The 12,504-nt window shown below is 52.1% G+C and overlaps 1 protein-coding gene across 5 annotated transcripts in view; it reads left to right on the top strand.

The window, feature by feature from the left end:
- HERC2 (HECT and RLD domain containing E3 ubiquitin protein ligase 2) overlaps positions 1 to 12,504 on the top strand; it is a 262,965-nt gene that overhangs the window by 130,941 nt on the left and 119,520 nt on the right. For all 5 annotated transcript variants that reach the window (XM_077296925.1, XM_077296926.1, XM_077296923.1 and 2 more), the window contains exons 37-38: positions 7,270 to 7,462; positions 7,566 to 7,748. In XM_077296925.1, the coding sequence (XP_077153040.1) occupies positions 7,270 to 7,462; positions 7,566 to 7,748 (376 nt within the window). The remainder of the gene's footprint in view (positions 1 to 7,269; positions 7,463 to 7,565; positions 7,749 to 12,504) is intronic.

Genomic DNA, 12,504 nt, shown 5'->3' with positions numbered 1-12,504 from the left:
GGAAAAATTCTGAAGATGCTTCGCAGAAAGTCTGCAGCATAAATTCCCATTTCTTTCTCGCCTCATTGGGGGACACGGGTAACCATGGGTGTATGCTGCTGTCACTAGGAGGCTGACACTATGCAAATAAAGAAGAAGTAACTCCTCCCCGGCAGTGTACACCCTCCGACAGACACCAGGCAACTCAGTGTTTGCTTAGTGTCTGTAGGAGGCGGACCTGGATCTAACCCCAGATCCGCATTTCTTTTACAGGGATTTGTTTTGTTTGTTAACCTTTTCCCTTTCTTTTTGAGATTTTTCCTTCAGGGTAACAGGGTGCAGTTTTCTCACCCTGTTTTCTCCACTTTGAGCGACCGGGAGAGCAGTGTGGTATCACCCACATCGCACCCTCTCGGACCCGCTGGGCAGGACTTTGTCCCCTGTCACCCATTCGGGTGTTCAGGGTGACCTTCTTCCTCGGTGGCCAGTCCTGCCCGTTTTCCCCTCCTCATCTCTCTCCTCGGAGTGGGCTGAGAGGAAGACGGCGGTCACTTCAAGTGACCCTCTCCCCCTGGTTAGGGGTCGACGCCGTCTTCTGCGCCGGAGAGTTCGTGGCTCGGGAAGGAGGACTTCTTCCAGGACCCTCTAGTCTACAAGGGATCCTGATGGTTCCTCATCTTCAGGTAGGGAGTCTTCAATCAACAAACCCCCCCCCTTCCTTCCCTCTCCCTGCCCTGCAGCGATCTCCATATAGCTTACCAGGCTTCCCCTGTGATAGGAGAGAGGGTCACATTTTCAGGCGCTGGGACGCGCTAAATCGCGGGGAAAGGCTTCACATTAACGCCGGCATTCTTTCCCTCCTTTTTATTTAAACTTGCAGACGCGCCCGCCATTTTTTTCTGTCTCCCGGTTTTTCTCCTTTTTTGGCGCTTGAGCGCCCTCTGGTGGTGGCCGGCATTTTTGCGGCCAGGAGTTTTTTTCCTCTCCCGGCTTTTTCTTCATTTTCTTTTTGGCGCTTGAGCGCCCTCTGGTGGCGGCCGGTATTATTGCGGCCGGGAATCTTTCAGTGCTGTTGGAGGCGTTTCTTCTGCTTCCCCCTTCAGCGCTTGTGCTCGCCCACAGCGTCGCGCTGTCTCAGCGCTCTTTTTATCGCTTCCTGCTCCCTGTCAGCGTCTGCTCACCGCGTGGGACAGAAGTTTTTCGGGGGAACACAGGCACCTGCAGCTGCCGCTGTCACTGGTTTTTCGGCAGGCTCAGCGCTACTGCTCTCTCGGGCTCTACTCCTCCCGGCAGTACTTCTCCGCTCCAGGACAAGGTAATATCCTCCTATGTCCGACCCCACCCCGGCCTTTGCCACTACGGCCATCCATTACGCCTGCGCTCACTGTAAGAAAAAGTGGGCCTTAGGTCAGCCTTCACCCTTATGCCCGTCCTGCGTTCCTCTCATCATGTCAGCCCCTCAAGAAGCTCCTAGGTCCCGGGATGAGTGCACCCCCCCGTCCCCCGGAGTGGACTGTTGCAATGTCTCAATCAGTGTCTGACCTGACTAAGGTGTCTCAGTCCCTGGTCCAGGCACTTAAACGTATCCCGCTTCTCTCTAATGCCACCAGTGCCACGAATTCCTCACACGGCGATTCGCTCGCACCTGTCCTAGACCCTCACAGAGGCAGACCGGACAAAAGAGACAGAAAACGGACCTTATCTAGATCCTCGTCCAGTTCCCTGGACGGGATACCCCTATCTCCCCGTTCCCCCTCCTCGCAGGCGGACGTCGGGTCTGATCTATCGTCTGTCGGAATCTGACTCTGATGCAGATCAGACTTCCGAAACACAGTAGATGGTCGATAGCCTTAATTCGGTGATCTTAAGGAGGTTGAAGCGAGCTCTCAGGACGTCTCCGTTGCGTTTAAACGGATTAAACATCCTTCTAGCTTTTTTTTTTTCCCTAATCACAGGGAGTTTGACAACACTACCTCTACACACTGGGAAAACCCTGGCAAGCGTTATACCCTTTTCACTCCGACCTTGTCTCCAAATGGTCCGAGTCTCCTAAGGTTGACCCGCCCGTCTCCAGGCTATCCTCGCAGACGGTTCTGTCTATCCCGGACGCAGCTTCCCTTAAGGACCCCACGGACAGGCAATTCGAGGCATTAGCAAAATCTGCATTTGAGGCTTCCGGAGCCTCCCTTTGCCCTAGTTTCGCCTCGTCCTGGGTAGCCAAGGCTGTGTCAGCCTGGGCCAAAACCCTGCGCAGGGGCATTTTGCCCTCTGCTCCTTCTGAGGAACTGTCTGATTTGGCGGATCAGATTTCTCTTGCAGGAAAATACTTCATGAATGCCTCCCTTGATGCAGCGGCCTGCTCCACCAGGGCTAACAGCAACATTGTGGCCATTCGCCGGATTCTCTGGCTAAAAGCGTGGAACGCTGACCCCGCTTCTAAAAAAAATCCCTCACTGGTCTGCCCTTCCAGGGTTCTAGACTCTTCGGTACACAGCTGGATCAAATGATCTCGGATGCTACGGGTGGTAAGAGTACCTCCTTACCCCAGTCCAAGCCTAAACGTCCCTTATAATAATAATAATAATAATTTTTATTTATATAGCGCCAACATATTCCGCAGCGCTTTACAACTTATAGAGGGGACTTGTACAGACATAGAAATTACATCATAACAGAAATCACAGTTCAAAATAGATACCAGGAGGAATGAGGGCCCTGCTCGCAAGCTTACAAACTATGAGGAAAAGGGGAGACACGAGAGGTGGATGGTAACAATTGCTTTAGTTATTTGGACCAGCCATAGTGTAAGGCTCGGGTGTTCATGTAAAGCTGCATGAACCATGTCCCTTCAACAGGAGGGGCCCCCAGTCCTTTCGTCCCTTTCGGTCCTTCGCCTCCTCAGGAAACCCCAACCAGGACCGTTCTTCCTCGCAAGGGGACCGAAGAAAACCTTCTTTCAGGCCTCCACTGCGCTGGAGAGCTAAGAGCCACCCCGCAAGACCATCTGGATCTCGGGGCCACAGGTCCTTTAATAAATGACGGGTCGCCCCCACCTGGAAATCCCTCCAGGGTGGGAGGCCGACTTCTCCTGTTCTCAGAGGTGTGGCTATCGGTAGTCGACGACGCCTGGGTCAGGGAGATCGTCACTTCGGGCTACAAGATAGAATTTTCTTCGCCCCCAGGAAGACGTTTCCTGCTCTCTCGTCCTCCCAAATAGCCCTCCCACCTCTCAGGACTTCTCCAGGCCGTCGAGTCGCTCCTCGCCTCAGGAGTCGTAGTTCCGGTCCCTCATCGCGAGAGGTTTTTGGGTTTTTACTCAAACCTGTTCGTGGTTCCAAAAAAGGACGGTTCTCTCTGTCCAATTTTGGATCTCAAGTGGCTGAACCGCCATCTGCGGATTCGGCGTTTCAGGATGGAATCTCTACGCTCTGTGATCGTGTCCATGGAACCGGGGGAGTTTCTGTGTTCCGTGGATATCAGAGATGCGTACCTTCACATCCCTATTTGCGTACGTCATCAGAGATTCCTCCGGTTCGCGATCCAGGGTCATCAGTTCACGGCCGTCCCTTTCAGTCTGGCGTCTGCGCCCGGGGTCTTTACGAAGGTCATGGCAGCTGTCATGGCCATCCTACGTTCAAAGGGGATTCTGGTAATCCCATACCTCGACGACCTCTTGATCAAGGGTCCGTCCCGTCGGGATTGCAGCCAGAGCCTCCAGCTTACTCTGGACACGCTTCTTTGCCTCGGCTGGATAATCAACTACCAGAAGTCTTCCCTGATTCCATCTCAGCGGCTGGAGTTCCTGGGCATGGAATTCAATACCTCTCAGGCTCAGGTCTTTCTCCCAAGGAGAGGTTCCTTTCTCTTCGTCGGGGAGACAGAGCACTAGAGAACCCGAATCCTCCGTCTCTCCGCCTCACCATGAGGGTTCTGGGAAAGATGGTCGCCTCTATGGAGGCGGTCCCCTATGCCCAGTTCCACTCTCGTCCCCTCCAGCTGGCCCTTCTGTCGGCCTGGGACAGGAATCCACTTTCCCTGGATCGCCCGTTTCGCCTCTCAAAGTGAAACAGTCTCTCTCTTGGGGGACGCTGTCCACCTCCATGCTGCGCGGGAGGTCATTTCTCCCTCCCCACTGGCAGGTGATCACCACCGACGCCAGTTTCCAAGGTTGGGGAGCAGTTTTTCTCCACCTCACGGCCCAGGGCCGCTGGACTGCTCAGGAGGCGCGCCTCCCTATCAACCTCTTGGAAATCAGAGCCATCTTCCTAGCTCTCATCCGCTGGGAGTCTCTCCTTTCAGGGAAACCGGTCCGCATTCAGTCGGACAATGCCACGGCCATGGCTTACATAAACCATCAGGGAGGGACTCGCAGCACACGAGTCATGGCGGAAGTGGCAAAAATTCTGCGTTGGGCGGAGGGTCACGTTCCCTCTCTGTCAACCGTCCACATCCCACGAGTGGACAATTGGGAAGCCGACTTTCTAAGTCGCCAGGGCATCGTGGCGGGCGAGTGGTCTCTTCTTCCCGCAATCTTCAGCCAGATTTGCCAGTGGTGGGGCGTTCCAGACGTCGACTTGATGGCCTCCCGGGCAAACCACAAGGTTCCCCCGGTACGTCTCCAGATCTCGGGATCCGATGGCCGTCAGATGCGACGCTCTCATAATCCCGTGGACTCAGTTCCAGATGCCCTATCTGTTCCCACCCCTCCCCTTGATCCCAAGGGTCGTAAAAAAGATCAAGACAGAAGGGGTCCCCGTACTCTTAGTAGCTCCAGATTGGCCTTGCAGGGCCTGGTATGCGGAACTGGTGAATATGCTATCGGATGTTCCGTGGAGGCTTCCGTATCTTCCGGACCTTCTTTCGCAGGGGCCCCTCTTCCACCCGAATTCTCGGTCTCTGAATTTAACGGTATGGCCGTTGAGGCCGCGGTCCTGAAGAACGCGGGTTTTTGTCATAGCGTCATCCAGACTATGATTAGGGCGAGAAAACCGGCTTCCTCGCGTATTTACCACAGGTGTTGGAAGGCTTTTTTCCGGTGGTGTCAGGACAACAATCTGTTTCCTATGACCTTTTCCCTTCCTTACCTTCTCAGGTTCCTTCAAACGGGCCTAGATGCGGGTCTTTCCCTTAGCACCTTGAAGGGTCAGATTTCCGCTCTGTCCATTCTTTTTCAAAGACACCTGGCTTCCCTGCCTCAGGTGAGGTCCTTCATCCAGGGGGTCGCTCATATAGCTCCCCCTTATCGTTCTCCTGTCGAGCCTTGGGATCTCAACCTCGTCTTAGACGCCCTCCAGCGTGCCTCCTTTGAACCGCTTCAGGACGTTTCCTTCTCGCTTCTATCCTGGAAGGTAGCCTTTTTGGTCGCCATCACTTCCATTAGAAGGGTGTTCAGAGCTGGCGGCATTATCCTGTTATTCTCCCTTTCTAGTCCTGCATCAGGACAAGGTGGTTCTTCGTCCGGTTCCTTCCTTTTTACCGAAGGTTGTCTCATCTTTTCACATCAATGAAAACATTGTCCTCCCTTCCTTTTGCCCTTCCCCGGTTCATCCCCTGGAGAAATCTCTTCACAGGTTGGATGTGGTCAGGGCTATCCGAATTTACCTCGCCAGAACTGCCTCTTTTCTTCAGGCCGATCATCTGTTTGTCGTCTCAGATGGACGTCGAAAGGGACTCCCCGCCTCGCAAGTCCACAATTGCTCGTTGGATCCGTTCGGCGGTACTGGAGGCATACAGTGTTCAAGACAAACAGCCCCCTTTGGGGGTAAAGGCTCACTCTACCCGGGCTGTGGGAGCTTCCTGGGCAGTTTGTCATCAAGCTTCAGCCTCGCAGGTTTGCAAGGCCGCAACGTGGTCATCCATTCACACCTTTGTAAAATTCTACAAGGTGCGAGCCTGGGTAGGAGGATACTGCAGGCGGCGGTTTCTGACCGGCCAACCTAACTCCTCTTTTTCTGCAGAATGTCCCACCCTAGGGACTGCTTTTGGACGTCCCATGGTTACCTGTGTCCCCCAATGAAGCGAGAAAGAAAGAGGGATTTTTGGTTCTTACCGTAAAATCTTTCTTGGAGCCTTCATTGTGGGACACAGCACCCTCCCTTGAAGTTGTACCGTGTTGGCCAATTGGCCGTTGTTGTGGGTTGGTACATAGGTTGAGTTTTATATTACCTGTTCCTACTACTGCTTTTGCACCAACTGAGTTGCCTGGTGCCTGTCGGAGGGTGTATACTGCCGGGGAGGAGTTACTTCTTCTTTATTTGCATAGTGTCAGCCTCCTAGTGACAACCGCATACACCCATGGTTACCTGTGTCCCCCAATGAAGGCTCCAAGAAAGAGATTTTACGGTAAGAACCAAATATCCCTCTATTGGTTATGTCCACACACTATTCTATATATCAGCCAACAAGACCGGAACGTCAGGCTCCAAACCAATCTGACTATCAAAAATTCAGGCACAACAGCATAGCCAGCCACTAGACAAATATAAAACTTAGCCTTTAATATGTATACCTAAAAACAGTTTAAATAAAACATTTACTGAAAGTGCTCATGGTTAGCAGTGCACAATAAAAAAATGGCACAATCTCACCCAATTGTCGCCTCACGATCTACTGGAGGTTCCTGTAACCTCAGGATCCGGATGCAGGAGGGGGGGAGGTACACTAGGTTCTACTTTCCCTGTCGTGCCCAGTGTAAAGAAACTCCCGCCCTAACAAGGGCAGTACCCAAGTGTGAGCCTTGTGAGCAGTCTGCTCTACCTTTACACCAAGGCACCTATATTCTTGAGGTTATGTCTGCCACTGCAGAATACCCTTACTAACCTGGACAAATTCCCCTGATGAACCCCCTGAACAGGGGAGGAAACTCGTTGGGAAGAAGAAGGGAGACATATTTTCCAGGGTGGCTACATCTATCAAGGGCATTATAGAAAAACAGGCTCACACTTGGGTACTGCCCTTGTTAGGGCGGGAGTTTCTTTACACTGGGCACGACAGGGAAAGTAGAACCTAGTGTACCCCCCCCCCTCCTGCATCCGGATCCTGAGGTTACAGGAACCTCCAGTAGATCGTGAGGCGACAATTGGGTGAGATTGTGCCATTTTTTTCTAGTGCACTGCTAACCATGAGCACTTTCAGTAAATGTTTTATTTAAACTGTTTTTAGGTATACATATTAAAGGCTAAGTTTTATATTTATCTAGTGGCTGGCTATGCTGTTGTGCACACACTATTCTAGTTAACATTAATTTCTGGAAAAAATCTTAATGTATAAACATATGCCTACTTGTTCTAGGATGGCCCTCCTCCAGGTCTTGGTCGTGTCATCGGAGAGCTAGGAGAGGATGGCTGGATCAGAGTACAGTGGGACACAGGCAGTACAAATTCCTACAGAATGGGAAAAGAAGGGAAATATGACCTGAAACTGACGGAACCCCCTCCAGCTTCTCAACCTATGGCAGATGACTCTGATACAGAAGATGACTCTGGTGAACTTTTTTTTTTTTTTTACTTTTCTTCCCTGTAATATGTCTTACTGATTAGATGAAAATATCAAAAATATTGTTTCCTTGGGCTTTGCTTATCTTGCAGAAGGAGAACAGGTGGACAGGAATTTACACCCTACCTCCATGATGTTGATGAGCACTGTAAACCTTCTCCAAAATCTTTGCCTCTCAGCCGCTGTCAATGCAGAGATTATGCAACCAGAAGCAACCAGAACCCTTTGTGGCTTGCTACGTATGCTGGTAGAGAGTGGCACTATGGATAAAACGGGTGGGTATGGCCTAAAACTTCAGAACTGTTAAAAAAAAAATAAATAAATAAATAAAAAAAATATATATATATAAATATATATGGGTGTTATGCTGCTGCCACTAGGAGGACACTAAGCAAATACAAAAAAAAGTTAGCTCATCCTCCGCAGTAAACGCCCTCTGCTGGCTCTCTCGTGAACCAGTTCTTGCTTAGTGTCTTTAGGAGGCACTAGGGTCTGATTTCAGACCCAGAATTTATTTTATTCTTTTAAATTTTTTCCATTTTTTTTCCACGGATTGGATGTGCGACTTGGCCTTTCAAGGTCCCGATCTCCCAAAAACATCAACAGGCGGGAACACGGAGGGTCGCCTCCCCGTACCCCCTCCTGCAACGTCGGCCTGGGCTCTCATCTGGCTGATGGATTCCTTTAATGGGTCCACTCTCCCCCCACCGACAATGGATGGGAACATGAGGTGTCGCCCTCACGTACCCCCTTCCGGAGCCAGGCCCGCAGCCTATTACCCATGCGGATGAAGCTCCACTGCGGCATTTGTTGGCCCACGGCACCACCGGGATCAGAAAACGTATAGTGACAGGAACCTAAGGAGCCCTCTCCACCTCCCTATCAAAGGGATGGTGGATTGAGGATGGATGGCACGCAGCACTCCCTACTCTTACCGCGCGGAGCGATGTGAGTACAGCCACTGGCTGGCAGGGGAGGGCTCTTTCCCCATCCCCCCCCCCTCCCCGGGTCTTGGTTCTGTCCATGCCCCTAGGAGGATAGGCGCCTGATTCTATCATCGCCGCGGCCTGGTCCGCCGCCGTTGGGGCCTTCGCTGCCGCCAAATCCACGGTCGTCGCTCCCCTTTTCCGCTAGCCACATCAGTCACCTGCGCCGTTGCTGCGGTTGTTCCTACTGCTGCAGCCAGCTTCCATCGCCACGGCCTCTAATTTAGGCCCCGGCTTCTGGCCGTGGTAGGCCCAGTCCCGCCCAACCGTCCAACTCCGCCCCCTCTCCCTAGCTCTCACCGGCTGGATTTTTTTCTGGAACGCAGCATTATGCAGCTGCGGCCCTCCCCTATCCTTGCTCCGCCTACTCTCGCGCTTCTCATTACTCACGAGAAGTGCCGACTTTATTCTCGGGGCCTTGTTCCTGGATGGACGGAAGCAAACGAAGAGTGCGTGTCGCCATTTGCACGTCTGACACTGCAGCAGGACGACCTCTCTGGGGGGCACGGACGCACGACCTGGGTAAGCTAGTGCATGCTGCTTAACCCCCTCCATGGCAGACACATATTTTAACCCTTCCGCTGCAGGCTCACTCTGCTTAACCCATACGCTCCAGGCACATCCCTGCAGCCTCTCAGCAGCCATCTGCAGCTCCCTACGGTAGTTTGCAAAATGTCTCAGTCAAAGGCTAATACGAAAGTTTATCAGACTCACACGGTGATCTATGCCTCATGTACCTCATGCAATGTTTCCCTACCGCGGAAACATCCTAAACCTCTCTGTACTGACTGTGAAGCTTCAGGCTCTCAGGAACCCCCCGCTATGGTTCTTCCATTAAGAATCCCAATGATCATCAGATTGATAATCTGGCCAGGTCGGTCTTCGAGGACGTCGGAGCAACGCTTTTTCCTTCATTCGCCACCACTTGGGTAGCTAGAGCTATGGTAGCCTGGGCTGAGGCCATAGTGAAAACCAGTAGAGACAATAGCCTGCTGCCCAAGGTGTCCAATCTCGCCTACCAGATCGCTTGGGCTGGGGATTACGTAGTTCATGCCTCCCTAGATGTGGCTAATTGTGCTGCACTTGCTGCCGCCAACGCCGTGACCATCAGGAGGGCATTGTGGCTCCGGGAATGGCGTTCAGACTCCGCTTCAAAGAAATATTTGACTTCCCTGACGAATTAGTACGGGCGTTTGTTCGGAGATAAACTCCATCAGATTATCTCAGATGCTACCGGTGGAAAAAGCAAATTCAGCGTAGGCCTAGTCGCCCCTTTCAGAACCAATCCCAGGCTCGCTTCCGACACTTTCACAGTACCACTGGCTGGTCATCCACAGCCGTTCCCGCTAGCTCGTCCCACCCCTCATGCAGGGGCAGGGGTTCACAACCTTCCTTCAGACCTTCTAACTCCTGGAGAAACAGATCTTGCCCCTTCCCCCAAATTCTCTTCTCAGTGACTTCTGGCCATGTCCGGAGGACACGGGCAGGGTAGGCAGCCGTCTGTTTTTGTTTCGCCAAGTCTGGTTAACGGTTGTTCACGACCAGTGGGTCAGAGTTCTCGTGTCTTCTGGATACAGGATCGAATTCGCGTCACCCCCTCCAACGCATTTCTTCCAATCTCGTCTTCCAAAGTCCAAAGCACAAGCAGGCTCCTTTTACCAGGCCTTACAAACCCTCCGCAACAGTGCAGTCATCGTTCCAGTTCCTCCCACTGAAAGCTTCAAGGGCTTCTACTCGAACCTGTTCGTGGTCCCAAAGAAAGAGGGAACCATGCGTCCCATCCTAGACCTGAAGTTGTTGAACAAATTCCTCTCAGTGCGCCACTTCAGGATGGAATCCCTCCGCTCTGTCATTGCTTCTCTGGAGAAGGGGGAATACCTTGCTTTGATCGACATCAAAGACGCATATCTGCACATTTCAATCTTCGAAAGTCATCAAAGATTTTTATGCTTTGCGTTCGGAGACGAATACTTTCAATTCACTGCTCTGCCCATCGGGCTTTCCACTGCCCCCAGAGTGTTCACAAAAGTCATGGCAGCCCTCAGTTCCATGCCCAGCGAGTCCTCTTTTTGGGGATGATCTTTGACACTTCCCTAGGGTTGGTAATTCTTCCTACAGAAAAGATTTCCTCTCTGATCCAAGGAGCCCAATTGGTATCTCTGGGCCGCTCTCACTCCCTGCGGTTCGCCATGCAGGTCCTTGGGGAAAATGGTGGCATCCATCGAGGCAGTACCGTTTGCCCAATTTCACTTCCGTCCCCTGCAGCAGGCTTTTATCTCAGCCTGAGACAAGAATCCAGCCTCCGTAGGTCGCCGCTTTCGCCTGGCACCCAGAATCAGGCGATCTCTCAGGTGGTGGACTGCAACGTCCTCTTTGGATCAGTGAAGGTCCTTTCTCCCTCTCCATTGGCTGGTAGTGACCACCAACACCAGCCTCCTTGGATGGGGTGCGATCTTTCGTCACCACACGGCTCAGCGACGTTGGTCTACTCAGGAAGCCAATCCTCCAATCAATATCCTCGAGATCCGAGCGATAAGGCTAGCTCTTGATCAATTCCATCACCTCCTGGCTGGACGTTCCGTCCGGGTCCAATCAGACAACGCCACGGCGGTGGCGTACATCAATCACCAGGGAGGCACGCGCAGCAGATGAGCAATGATCGAAGTTTCGCACATTCTACAATGGGCCGAAACAAATCAATCACTCATCTCCGCAGTTCATATTCCGGGTGTAGAGAATTGGGCGGCGGACTTTCTCAGCCGCCAGGGCATAGCCTCAGGAGAGTGGTCTCTACACCCAGAAGTCTGTCATGGGATTTGCCAGCTTTGGGGCACTCCAGATGTGGACATCATGGCCTCCCGGCTGAACGTCAAGGTTCCGGCATTTGTAGCCCGATCCTGCGATCCGTTAGCCTTCGGCTCAGATGCGCTAGTACTTCCATGGAGCCAATTTTGCCTCCCTTACATCTTTCCTCCACTTCCGCTGATCCCAAGGGTCATCCAGAAAATCAAAGCGGAAGGCATTCCGGTGATCCTTGTCGCTCCAGACTGGCTACGCCGAGCTTGGTATGCGGAGCTGGTACATCTAGTCGCAGACGTTCCTTGATGGTTACGGATCGTCCGGACCTACTCTCCCAGGGACCCATTTGCCACCAGAACTTGGGAGTGCTGAGTTTAACGGCCTGGCCATTGAATCCTGGATCCTAGCCCAGGCCTGATTCTCGCGTCAAGTGGCATCTACCATGATCAACGCTATGAAGCCTCTTTCCATGCGTATTTACCATCGCGTTTGGAAAACATTTTTCTCATGGTGCAAAGATAAGGGTCGTTCCCCGTTGTTGTTGTTGTTGTTATTTTATTATTATAGCGCCATTTATTCCATGGTGCTTCACATGTGAGGAGGGGTATACATAATAAAAACAAGTACAATAATCTTAAACAATACAAGCCACAACTGGTACAGGAGGAGAGAGGACCCTGCTCGCGAGGGCTCACAATCTACAAGGGTTGGTGTTTTCCATCCCCTCCATTCTGGAGTTTCTCCAAGCGGGTTTGGATTCAGGCCTAGCGCTGGCCTCTCTCAAGGGCCAAATTTCAGCTCTATCTGTCCTTTTTCAGCGACGGATAGCATAGGTTAAGACCTTCATGCAGGGAGTTTCGCATCTTGTCCCTCCATACAAGATGCCTTTAGAACCTTGGTCCTCAGTGCTTTACAAGAGACCCCCTTCGAGCCAATACAGGATGTTTCTCTCTCTCTTCTTTCATGGAAGGTTGCTTTTCTTGTGGCAATAACATCCATCAGACGGGTCTCGGAACTGCCAGCTTTGTCGTGCAAACCTCCATTTTTGATTTTCCACCAGGACAAGGTGGTGCTCAGGACGTCCCCGTCCTTGCCTACATAGTTCTGCCCTCGTCTGTCTGGCTCCAGTCCATCGTACTGAGAAAGCTCTTCACACTTTGAACTTGGTGAGGTCTCTCAGAAAATACATTTCCAGAACAGCGTCTTTTTGCAAAGCTGATGCCCTTTTTGTGCTTCCGGATGGTCA

Source organism: Ranitomeya variabilis, chromosome 3 (assembly GCF_051348905.1).
Source record: "Ranitomeya variabilis isolate aRanVar5 chromosome 3, aRanVar5.hap1, whole genome shotgun sequence".
Taxonomy (NCBI): domain Eukaryota; kingdom Metazoa; phylum Chordata; class Amphibia; order Anura; family Dendrobatidae; genus Ranitomeya; species Ranitomeya variabilis.
The sequence above is the reverse complement of the archived record's forward strand: the minus strand, read 5'-3'. Positions and strand labels throughout refer to the sequence as shown.